This window comes from Apodemus sylvaticus, chromosome 12 (genome assembly GCF_947179515.1).
Source record: "Apodemus sylvaticus chromosome 12, mApoSyl1.1, whole genome shotgun sequence".
Classification (NCBI taxonomy): Eukaryota; Metazoa; Chordata; class Mammalia; order Rodentia; family Muridae; genus Apodemus; species Apodemus sylvaticus.
The window spans coordinates 18285710-18298585 of NC_067483.1; the positions used below are offsets into that span (position 1 = coordinate 18285710).

A 12876-nucleotide genomic window follows, 5' to 3' on the forward strand; every position below is an offset into this window, starting at 1 on the left:
TCTTAGGCAAATGGATGGAGCTAGAGAACATTATACTAAGTGAGGTAACCCAGACTCAAAAGGTGAATCATGGTATGCACTCACTAATAAGTGGTTATTAACCTAGAAAACTGGAATACCCAAAACATAATCCACACATTAAATGAGATACAAGAAGAAAGCAGGAGTGGTCCCTGGTTCTGGAAAGACTCAGTGAAACAGTATTTGGCAAAACCAGAACGGGGAAGTGGGAAGGGGTGGGAGGGAGGACAGGGGAAGAGAAGGGGGCTTACGGGACTTTCGGGGAGTGGGGGGGGGGCTAGAAAAGGGGAAATCATTTGAAATGTAAATAAATTATATCGAATAAAAAAAAAAGAATGAAAAAAAAATATCATCAGAACCCAGTTCTCCCACCACAGCAAGCCCATGATACACAAACACACCTGAAAAATCAGGAGCTAACCTAAAAATCATTTTTCATGAGGATTATAGTTTCCTTTAGGGAGACTATAAATAACCCAGTAACCATAACTAAAACTAAAAGAATAAAGGGAAACACAGGTAAACAGATAGAAGCCCTTAAAGAGGAAACATAAAAATCCCTTAAAGAAATACAGAAAAGCACAATCAAAGAAGGAAAGGAAGTAAACAAATCAGTCCAAGACCTAAAAGTCAAAGTAGAATCAATAAAGAAAATACAAATGGAGGCAACCCTTGAAATGGAAAACCTAGGAAAGAGGTAAGGAATTGCAGATGTAAGCATCACCAGCAGAATACAAGAGATAGAAGAGAGAATCTCAGGTATTAAAAAATTCCTTAGAAGATATTGACACAAGTTTCATTGAAAATTCAAAATATAAAAATCCCTTAACCCAAGACATCTAGGAAATCCAGAACACAATTTGTATTAGTCAGGGTTCTTTTGAGTCAGAAAACATATCGGTAGTCTTTATATAGTTGGGGAATTTGTCAATGACTTACACCTTGTAGTCCAACTCTCCAACAATGGTCAGCAGCAGCTGTGAATGGAAGTCCAAGGATCTAGCAGTTGCTCAGTCCCACGAGTCAAGCAGGCATGAAAGAGTAAGAGTAAGTCTTCCTTTTTCCAGTGTCCTTATATAGGTCTCCAACATCAGGTGTGGCCCAGATTAAAGGCCTGTGCCACTGTGCCTTTAATTCCAGATGATCTTGAACTTGAGATCTCCTTGTCTTAATCTCCTGGAATTCATAGTCACTATGCTTCAAGATCTCCATGCCAAGGTCCAGGTGAGAAACTTGTATCTCAGCCTCCAGATCAGGATCATAGGTGAGCCTTCCAATTCTGGATTGTAGTTTATTCCAGATAATAGTCAAGTTGATAAGCAGGAATAAATACTACAATTGCTGGTGGGATTGTACGATGGTACAACTACTCTGAAAATCAGTCTGGGAGTTCCTCAGAATATTGGGCATAGTAGTACCTGAGTACCCAGCTGTACTACTTCTGGGTATATACCCAGAAGATGCTCCAACATATAATAAAGACACATGCATTCTAAGTTCTAGCAGCCTTATTTGAAATAGCTGGAATATGGAAACAACTCAGATGTTCCTCAACAAAGAAATGCATACAGAAAACTTGGTACATTTACAAAATGTACCAAATGTAGCTATTAAAAACAGTGCCTTCATGAAATTCTTAGGAAAGTGGATGGATTTATAAAATATCATCCTGAGTGATGTAACTCAGTCATAAAAAATGACTCATGGTATATACTCATTGGTAAATGGATATTAGGAAAAGAGCATGGAATTCCCATGATACAACTCATACACTACATGAAGCTCAAGAGGAAAGAAGACCAAAGAGTTGATACTTAGAAAGGTGAACACAATAATAAAGGCAAGTAGATGGTGTGGAGGACCTGGGAGGAACAGAAGGAGGAGGGAAGAGGGTTAGAATCAGGTATGGGAGGAGATGGAGGAGATGTACAGAGGGTCAGGAAATTGAACAGAGGTGTGTAGCGATGGGGGAATAGGGAACTGGTGATAGCAACCAGAAAGTCCCAGATGCCAGAAAAGCAAGAGCCTTCCAGGATCCCAAGGGGATGACATTAGCTGAAATTTTCCACAAAAGGGAGGGAGGACCTGTGGAGATCATATCCAGAGTCTAGGCCTGGCCCTCTAGTTGAGGAATGTGGCTACCTACCTATCTCAAAAAATTTACCCCAGAATTTCTTTGTCTAAAGGAAATATAGGGACAAAGAGTGGAACAGAGACTAAAGGAAAGGCCATCCAGAGACTGTGGGGATTCATCCCATGCTCAGACACCAAACCCCGACACTATTGGTGGTGCCAAAAAGTGCTTGCTGACAGGAACCTTATACAGCTGTCTCCTTAGAGGCTCTGCCGTATCCTTACTAATACAGATGTGGATGCTTGCAGCCAACCATTTGACTGAGCACAGGAATACCAATGAAGGAGTTAGGGGAAGGACTGAAGGGGCTGAAGGGGCTTTATCTGGCATCAATGGGAGGGGAGTTCCTTTGTCCTCTGAAGGCTCCTTGCCCCAGTATAGAGGAATGCTAGGGTGGTGAGGCAGAAGTGGACAGGTGGGGGATCATCGTCATAGAAGCAGGTTAGGGAGGATGGACTAGGGGGTTTGCAGAAGGAAACCAGGAAAGGGAATAACATTTGAAATGTAAATAAATAAAATATTCAATTAAAAATTAAGGGAAAATAATAAAAAGGTGTGAAAACCATTTGATTTTTATTATTTGTTTGTTTGTTTGTTTGTTTTGGTTTTTCAAACATGGTTTCTCTGTATAGCATTGGCTGTCCTGGAACTCACTCTGTAGACCAGGCTGGCCTCGAACTCAGAAATCTGTCTGCCTCTGCCTCCCAAGTGCTGGAATTAAAGGCATGTGCCACCACTGCCAGCATTTGTTTTCTCTTGTAATACTTTGGGTTCAATATTTCTATTGATTTCTATTCAAACCAAGATTGGATTCGAAATTTGGATAGCTCTATTTTAACTCTTAAAGAGTCAGCACCTTATATCTTCTAAGAGGCCTCTTAAAGTACTGATGTTAATTTTTGTCATGGAATTACCTAGACTTTTAAGCGGAATTGTTATGTGTTCTGTGATGATTGAGACTGAATGATAAAAGTGTAGAAAATTTCATGGTGCAAGAGAACACACCCTAGCCACATCAGTGAGAAGAAAGTGGACTACTCAGCTTAACTTGTCTTCACTTATTTACACGTGACAGCAGCTTTATAATGATTATTGCACTGGACAACAAGGGCTTCTAGGGATCTTTCATAAGGGCTACAGATATGAGAAATTATATTAGTATTAATATTTTTCCAATCTGTCTTTGATGAAATCGTTCTTTCACTTTGTAGTATTTAAAACTTTATTTGAACTGGAGGCTTGGCTTAGTGGTAGAGAACTTGTCTGATATGCAAGAGGCTTTGAGTTGGATCCCTCGTACTACAATTTATAAGCCATAAATGCAACAAAAACTTCTTGCTCTTAAAAATAAAAAGAGCATGTGTAGAAATATATTTGCACACAATTCCAGATTTAGCATAGGTGAATTTCCTTTTAACATACCCTTCCTGAATGATGGATATCTTGCAGTTGGAAGGATGATAAAGTAATGAACACATTGAAAAGACCATTATTTTATTGAAAATGTATTCATAAAATCACATTTATAAGTTTATGAAGTGTTCAGATAGCTCCTAAAGTAATGTAGATGTTTATATTAATTAGTTTAAAAAGAAGATATGATTTTTTCTAGCTCACATATCACAGGTCACAGATACATGCTACATAAGGAAAGGCTATATTAAAATATCCCTTCATCTATTTGTTGAACATTTTCCCCCAGAGAATGTATGGATGTTTAGAGAAAAGGAAGGAAAGAAAGACAACATAGAGATAATATTGCTATCCCACTCCAACTAATGCATTCTTAGTGGGGAGCCAGCTAAGAAAGAAACCAAAGCAAGAGAAACTTGTTTCCTGGCCCCAATTAGCTGCAGCAACTTTGTTAACTTTTCTGGACATGTGGCAAAGCCTCTGCACTTAAGGGGAAGACATTCTGCCAAAGAAGAGGACGCTGTTGGTCTTGCATTGCTTGATGAAGAATAGGAAAGGATGATCACAACAGAAATCTTCTGTTTTCTGCGCTGATGTTAAACTGACTTCCACCCCTGTGGCAGCGGCAGCTTCTGTCCCCTCTTCATTTACCTCCACAAAGGATTTGTGTAAAACATTGGACACCACGAGACCTGGAGTGCTGCTCATGCCGGAGAAGTCAGCCTTCTGAGGACTGAAGGCATCGACCATTCCCATGTGCTCCAGCGGACCTGGGAGCTCATACTTCTCTTCCACTTTGAACCGAGGCAAAGATAAATACAACTCGACTGTGTGCATGTTCTGTGTGTTTGTCCACTCCAGTAACTTGTCAGCAGTGAGTTGTTCTTCAAGCTACGGGAGAGCAAGAAAAGAGATTGGCATGATTTACTGAGAGACTGTAACTTACATGGACAATGAATTAAAGTGAAACCTTTAGCAATTAATAAGTACTGACTTTTTTGGTTTAGATATCATTTATTTAGATAATTTAAAGTTAGATTTTATTTCCAATCTCTATATCCAGAATCATTGTTTTGTACAAAATAAGCTATATACATTATTTTTATGCTCCCACCTACCTATCTTATTTTAATAGAGGTTTCTTTATATTTTCTTGTATATACTATTACAATTTATCATTATCATATAATTCCCCATGTATTTCTTTTTTATTCAAAATATTTATAAATACTTTCTATACTTCTATATATTTCTTTCAACCAAGTTTGACTTGTCCCATATTGGTGGCATCATGTTGATATTTAATATTCATAACTCTGCTTAATTCCTGATTAGAGTAGCCTACAGCGTGATTCAGGCTGTGTGTAAAATACTTATATTACAGTTTGAGACAATCTCTCCCTTTAAATTTTTTATTATTGTCCTGTTTAATTATTTTCCCTAGTGTCTCATTTGAGTTTCAGACAGTAGGAAGAAGTCAGGCAATAGAAGGAAGAAAAGGAGACACAGCCTTACCTTCTTTAGACCATCAATTTCCACTGGCAGCAGGACGTACATACTTAACTCATTGCCTTTGTATGGTATTTCCACAATCTTGGCCTGCACATCCTCCAGAAAGATGAAGTTAAATTCATTTCTTTGTTTCATCATCTGGACAGGTTTACTTGTGTTCTGTAACAAATCAGTATGTCAAATGCATATCAAGGCAGACACAGGACAGCACAGATGATACTGTTGAGATATCAAACAAATCCTTTGAAGACATAACGCTGATGTTTTTTGAAGTCTAGACAAAAGTTTTTCAGTTACCCCTAGTTAAGTAAAGTTACAAAAATAAAACACACAAAATATTATATTTTGGACTTCCATAGTATCACTTATATTTAAATTAAATCATGCTCACATCTCTCAAAGACATTATGTAAATAAACTGCCAACAGTACCTTGTTCAGCCAAAACTTTTCTTCTGTGGTGTGCTTTTCATCAAATTTTTGATTCCATTGTCCTTTGAAATACACTGCATTCACCAGAACCAGTATAGTGCTACTGCTCAGGCTCCCACTAGGAAATAAGTCTTTGATTTGTCCTTCAAGGGAAAGAACAAAGTGTCTATCATCAGTACAAGGAGCTTTTCTGGAGGGTGGTTAGTAAGAGTTCATCGTTGATCACTTATCACTGTTCACCCTAGTCATTTCATGAAGAAGTTGTTGACTTGCTCATAGGATGTAACTTCCTTGAAGTGCTTTGCATCCTATCTGGGATGGACTCATCAGTACTTGTCATTGGATAGGCTGTTAGGCTTTCTGTCTGGGTGATTATGGGTAACTCACAGTGAATACTGGTACAGTATTTGGATCTACGCTGTCAACTCTTTTCTTTCCTCTTCTAGCCTTCTATCCAAGGCTTGATTGGGTCTTTTATGCAAATGACATGGATTCTATAGTCTGAAGGACATTCCTGGCAATGTCTGACAGGACTCCTGCTGTGTCCTTCTATTTACTTTCTTATTGGATTTCTGCAGGCTAGGTCTGTAAATACAGGTGAGATATAGGATAGTTGTCTACAGAGATCTTTGTGCTAGGTGGCAAAGACAATGTGATAAATTCTTTCCAAAGGTCAGGGTTGAGAAACTGTCTGAGATCCAGCTGTGGTCACAAGAAGTGCCTTGCTTTTCAGATAGCAAAAGAGAAGGGGACTTTTTCTAACATTTACTGTTAGTTTTCCAGAATTACCTGCAACTTGATACTGATATGATTTATATGATATGAATACATGTTTGGATTCTGAAAGATACCAGTAACTAATCAACATGTAAGCAAATCTCCTGCTGTATTTAACTTATTGGCTTTCTGCCAAATTTTCCACACTTCCTGTTGGCTCATGTCATATTCATGGCGACCATCCCATAATCTCTGGGGCTTCCTCCATGACCCTTCCATACAATACCATTTGTGTGGCTTTCCACCCAGGAATTAATCTTCTTTTGGCTTTCTTCTGCAGCATTTAAAAAATCAAGTGATTCCACGTTAGCTTGGTAATATTTCTTAATGTCTTCCAAAAATGTCTTTGAGATGTGAGGGGAAAAAAAAGAATTAAGGACGACTTAGACATGACTCAAATTTCATCAGTTGTGATGATATTGTAAGCTGACTGCTGATCCTCATGGCAACTGTTAGGCTAAGAACATGCAGATTTTTTTTCTCAGGTAATAGGTAGGCAATACATGAACACAGTGAAGGCTGGTGAAAAGTTGTCATGAAGGCAACCTTATACTAGTATAGCATCTGGCAGATGGCAGGTGGACAAGAGGGCCTGATATGCAAATTTCATCATCAGTCATGCTGAGAAAGCTGATTGTCGCCTGACCTATCCTATCATTATGTTCAGCCATTGCAATCTCCATTGATCATGTGTTTAGTGGAGGAAATGCTATCTTATCTCTTACCTCTCAAGTTCTTTCCAGGATTTCCTTGAGCCTTCCCATTCCAGAAACCTCTTACTTGCCATTTATTCCCTGTCATAATTTCTGTGATCAAGTCAGTGCTGGTTCATTATGAAGGCCTCATGAGAAGTCCTGATGACCTACATTGTCTCATGGAAGAGTTCCTGAGCCAAGGCTTTACACGTAAGTCACAAGGCTCTTGGACAATCCAGTGGGTTAGAATTTTGACTATGAAGCTGGTGCTCCCTGAGCAAGTCCCTATCTGAGTCTGTTTGGCCTTACTTTCACTTATGGCCATATCCATGTAGGACCTAGGATGCAGATTAAAGGGATGCAGAGCCAGGTATAACTTACCTGGAGAAATTGGAACTTCTTTGCTCCATAGATACTGTTGGCAGCCTTCAGGTCATAAGCATCATTGGATTTGTTTAAGTGAGTCATAAGCTTTTGAAATTGTTCATGGACATTTTCTTCCTCCTACATTGTCAAAAAAGGTGTTTACTGATTTCTCTTCTAGTGCAAATACTAAACCCACAAAAAAAATACCCAAACACCTGTAATCTCAAAGACATTATTTGAACATTTTCTGCTATCTGTTATATATTATCTTAAATATTCCTACTTCACATTCAAACCCTTTAAGAAATGCCCTTGTTTTCTCCACATGATCCTGTTTTCAGACTTTTGATCTAAATATATAATACTTTTAGGTTGTTTTGGCTTAAGTTCTTCAAAGCTATAAATGACATGTCATTTCTAACAATTACTAATACTTGATTATGCTCTGTTTGCCTATTTAAAAATGTAATTATAATCGGCCCTTTTATATATATATGAAACAATTAATGGTATTGTTTATAACAAATTGAATCTGTTTTATGGTTCTTCTCTTCTGGTGGATATTCTCTGCCTATAAGATAGCATATGCCCACGATTAATCTGATGATTAGACTTCATGTAAATAATATCTGTTTGAATACAGTCTAGGTAAAAATGAAAACTTTCTGAGAATTTAATGATCTCCTCAATGAGAAGGTACAGAGCCAAATTTTGACTCTTAGAATGTCTGAATCAGAGCACTTCTCTTTTCCTGCTAAGAAGGTAGCATGGTTGAGGCTCTACAAACATGTACTTGTGAGAAGAGTCATTTTCAAATATGTGCTTATTTATCTTATTACAATTGTGGAATTAAAACTGTTTTAGTAATGTTATTGCGTTACTTACAATTACTGTTTTCTTGCAATAATGTTGTCTAACATTCATAGGATTTCTTACTTGTAGCAAGCCAGACAGTTTTGTAAGTGTTTGTGTAATTCATATTTCTTTCTACTCCCACTTTGCTAGAACGCAGTCCCAGTACATCAGGGCAGAGCTTTGCTCATCTGTGTGGAGCAGAGCTAGAGCTGAATCTAGACCATCCTCCTCTCCATCCAGTACTGACCTTCTGTAGCTACTCAACATAATGACTATGAGAATGAAGTGTGACAGTACTCCACATCCAAATCTCTTTTGTTTGGAAATTCCCCTGCAGAATGTTTTTTTAAATGTAAAATGTACACTTTCAATTACAAGGTTTGTCAAAAACCTGAAGCTCTTGTAGCACAAGAAACCCTGCACTTACATGGCAGGCTGCAGATTTTTCTGTTGTCTTCTTGGTGGTTTCATTGAATTGAAGAACCTGGAAGAGACATTAAGTACAGCAAGAAAAGTTCACTTAAAGTTCTGTCTCAATCCAAGGAAACAAAAATAGAAGAAACCCCTGGAATATAAAGGCAAAAAAACTTGAAAAATTGGAAACACTATACTCCAAACCTTTGTACAAGAGTTTGTAGAATCATGATAAAGCTGACCTATGGTCACTCACATAAATAGATGTCCATCCACTCAGCGCTTAGGGAGCCGTCAATTCACATCCCTCAGGTCTGAGACAATCCATTTCTTGCATCAATAGTCTCTACCATTTAAGATAACTTCTTGTTGTTGGACACTTGAAGGCAATTATTCTAGCCTAGCACCCAGAGGACATCAGGAAGCACCTGGACTGTGTTTGGGAGGGTTTGCCCCTCCGATAGTTGCATGTTCCCAGTCATGGCAATGCCTCCTCAGCACCTTCTTCTTCATCTCGGGCATCAGGCTTCCTTGTTATTTACACTGACAGAGTTAGACAAGTTCAAACTAGTCAACCAAGTGAAGCGTAGACCTACCTTCTCAATTTGTTGTTCAGTGTTTCCTTTGGCTCCAAGCTGGAGCATTCCTAATGCTGTCATTATGCTGACCGGGGAATAGAAGATGTTGTCCTCGGATTCTCTGAGCTGCGAGTACAGCTCAAGTGAGAATTTTGTAGTTGCTTCAGCAAACAAATGCATGGTGGCTCAGTGTGACCTTAAAGTCTAAGAACAGCATAAAGTCAGCACAGAGGTTAGAATGGCTTCACTAAATATAGCATCACAGTGAAGTGATCAGTTCGTACGGAAGTGACATACCTCTATTATCAGATTCTGGAAAATAAGTGTGCTATTATTACTTTTGAGCCTTCTGCAATGTACAACTTCTAACTTGAAGGTATGAAGTGAATGTCTTTAAGACTTTGCAACCTGCTAATAGAGCATCATTTTATCTTTCCTTCTTTACCAGCTATGCTCATTTTGGATGTAAAGATTTCCAATGAATTCTAAGATAAAGATATTTGAGGCTTGCACGCATCTAGGTGTCCAAAATTGCCTATCCACTTTTCCTTTTAGATTCTGTAGTTGCCAGACACAAATCCTACAGGCTTGAGAAGATACATATGTTTAATTGAATATAACTTACTTTGGTAAGTAACAAATTAAGTGAAGGAAGCATTTAACTTTCGTTCTGCAGATCAAGAATAACAGAGTCAGGCAAAATATCACATAAACATGATGTAAAACAGTACATTTTTTATACTAAAGCATAGTTCATGCTGTTCATCAATAGTAGCTGGAAGCTCTTACCTGTGCTTCTGAAGGCAGAAGAGGGCAGGGAGGAGAGGCGCCTGTGTGTGGCTGCTCCTGAGATCTGGAATTTATACCTCTCCTCTTCCCACTGCTGCCTCGTCATTTCAGTGGTATTTCAAGTAAATCAACTTCAGATTTCATAACCAGGCTAGACTTTTAAGGTATGCAAATTTATGAGAAAAGGCTGGGTTCACATCCTACCACTCTACTTCCTTTTGCCACAGCTCACATCATTGATAGCTTTTTAACCCTTGTTAGCCTCTGACTCACCTGAAATACGCATAGGCACTTTTCCAATAGCAATGATAGTACATTAATCTTTTAACCTGACAACTCTATTGTTCTGCTAGACAATTCTGATTACCTTGTTTTAAATGGCTGAACTGCCTTTAGGAACACCTAAAATAACAAATAACTAAATAACTTACTATCGGTACTTTTTCTTTATGAAAAATTTCATTAGTTCTGTCAGTTTCTCTGCAGGTTACTCTTTGCAAAGAGAGAAATAGTTCTAATTTTAGTTCAAAGTGATTACCAAGTTTCTGGAGAACTTTCATTGTGGTTGTTATTGATTTTTGTTTTTTGTGTTTGTTTGTTTTTTATTCTGTTACTCTTTTTTTTTGCTTTTTCATGATGCTCTTCTCTTGCCACAGTTACTTCTCATGTCTCCTGAAGCTAGGTCCCTTGGAATTTTCTGTTGTTTAAAAAATTTTAGAAAATCATCTTTTTTTTAATTTTTTATTTTCTATGTTCTTTGTTTACATTCCAAATGATTTCTCTTTTCCTGGATCCCTTCTCCCCATATGTCCCATAAACCTTCTTCTCTCCATTCATTCTCCAATCACCTCCCTCCTTTTTCTCTGTCATTATATTCCCCTCCAATGCTATATCAATCCTTTCCAGGATCAGGACCTTCTCCATACTTCTTCATGGGAGTCATTTGTTATGTGATTTGTGCCTTGGGTATTCAGGGCTTCTGGGCTAATTAATATTCACTTATCAGATATTGCATTCCATGTGTATTCTTTTGTGATTGGGTTACCTCACTTAGGATGATAGTTTCCAGATCAAACCATTTGCCTAAAAATTTTGTGAATTCATTGTTTCTAATTGCTGAGTAGTATTCTATTGTGTAAATATACCACATTTTCTGTATCCATTCCTCCTTTGAGGGGCATCTGGGTTCTTTCCAGCTCCTGGCTATTATTAATAAGGCTGCTATGAACATAATGGAGCATGTGTCTTTATTGCATGCTGGGGAATCCTTTGGGTATATGCCCAGGAGAGGTATAGCAGGGTCCTCTGGAAGTGTCATGTCCAGTTTTCTGAGGAACCGCCAGACTGATTTCCAAAGTGGTTGTACCATCTTACAGCCCCACCAGCAGTGGAGGAGTGTTCCTCTTTTCCACATCCTAGCCAACACCTGCTGTCTTCTGAGTTTTTGATCTTAGCCATTCTGACTGGTGTAAGGTGAAATCTCAGGGTTGTTTTGATCTGCATTTCCCTAATGACTAATGATGCCAAGCACTTCTTAAGGTGCCTCTTGGCCATCCAAATTTTTTCAGGAGAAAAATCTTTGTTTATATCTGTACCCCATTTTTAATAGGGTTATTTGGTTCCTTGGGGTCTTACTTCTTGAGTTTTTTGTATATATTGGATATTAGCCCTCTATCAGATGTAGGGTTGGTGAATATCCTTTCCCAATTTGATGGTTGCCGTTTTGTCCTTTTAACAGTGTCCTTTGCCTTACAGAAATTTTGTCAAACTGTCATTATAGCAAGGAGAAGAACAATTGAAACAAAAAGTTTTATTTGAATGGCAACTTCTAATCTTTTATATGAAAACGTAGGAGAAAAGTGATCTTTTGTGTTTGACACAACAAGTTTTCTGAGTTGTGAAAACACAATCTCTTTCTTACCTCCTTGTTATAATACCGATAATACCAAATTCAGGATCAAACACAGGTGACAAATAGTGGGCCCAGCTAGTCTGCTCCTCTGAAAACACTGCAGTCTGAAAGCCTCCCAGGAATTCCAGTGCACACAGGGCAATTGGTAAGGGAACCACACCCCCTCCACACAAACAACCACAGGAGATGGAAATCCTGAGACTCCTAGGGGGACTTGGAACGCATTACCCACCAAACCCCCACTCCCTGAATTACACTCCCCTCTGGCCTGTGCCTTCTGCCAGGGCTGAACACTAGTTTGTCTGCTCCTCTGAAGACACCACTGTTTGAAGACCTCACAGGAGTTCTGAGACATGCAAGCAAACTAGCATGGGGCCCTCTTAAACAGCCATAAGTGCTGGTAATCCTTTGGAGCACAGTGGACTCAGAGCCTATCACCCATTCCACCAAATATCCTCCACTCCACAACCTGAATTCTCCTCTTCTTCCAGCCTGTGTATTCTGCCAGGGCAGATCACCAACTTATCTGCTTCTCTGAAGGCCTTCCCGGAATTCCTCTGCATGCAGGTCAATGGACCCAACAGTCTAAAATCCTCCCTGAATTTATGCTGCATACAGGGCAACACACCTTACAGTCTGAAGACCTCCCAGGAGAATAGCTACTCACAAGGCAACAGCTTGGCTGCTCCTCTGAAGTATCAAGAGTCTGAAGGAATCCCAGGAGATCTGCTTTAGTCAAAGCCACAGGGCTACCAGGAGACCTGCAGCAACCCAGGGATACAAAAAGCAGGCTCCAGACAGAGATACCCAGACCAGCTAACACCAGGGACCACCAGATGGTGAGACACAAGCACAAGACTATAAGCAACAGAAGCCAATGCACTTTAATATCATCAGAACCCAAGAGAGAGTGCGGCGGCGGCGGCGGCGGCGGCGGCGGTAGCAGTGGCTGCTCCAGCTGAAGGGCCATCAGCGGTGG

General features: G+C 39.2%; 1 protein-coding gene across 3 annotated transcripts; it reads right to left on the reverse strand.

Moving 5' to 3' along the window:
• Positions 1-4054: 4054 nt before the first annotated feature.
• On the reverse strand, positions 4055-9377 carry LOC127697293 (serpin B4-like). 3 transcript variants are annotated; one of them, XM_052200330.1, is made up of 7 exons: positions 9215-9377; positions 8632-8688; positions 7365-7487; positions 6515-6632; positions 5512-5654; positions 5084-5239; positions 4055-4459 (listed from the first exon to the last, which is right to left on the reverse strand). In XM_052200330.1, exons 1-7 carry the CDS (start codon positions 9374-9376, stop codon positions 4055-4057), a joined length of 1164 nt encoding a protein of 387 aa, XP_052056290.1. In that variant the 5' UTR covers position 9377. The 3 variants fall into 3 exon arrangements, with proteins under 3 accessions (XP_052056290.1, XP_052056291.1, XP_052056289.1); XM_052200331.1 differs by having other exon boundaries at positions 5084-5176; positions 8626-8688; XM_052200329.1 differs by having other exon boundaries at positions 8626-8688.
• Between the last annotated feature and the right edge of the window lie 3499 nt (positions 9378-12876).

What these genes read in the sequence shown, in the direction of transcription:
- LOC127697293 (XM_052200329.1), bottom strand. Translation starts at nt 9,376, where the DNA reads ATGCATTTGTTTGCTGAAGCAACTACAAAATTCTCACTTGAGCTGTAC. An exon ending in CTGAACAACAAATTGAGAAG is followed by an intron (nt 8,689 to 9,214) that starts GTAGGTCTACGC and finishes TGTCTCTTCCAG; the next exon opens with GTTCTTCAATTCAATGAAAC. An exon ending in AGAAGTTCCAATTTCTCCAG is followed by an intron (nt 6,633 to 7,364) that starts GTAAGTTATACC and finishes CACATCTCAAAG; the next exon opens with ACATTTTTGGAAGACATTAA.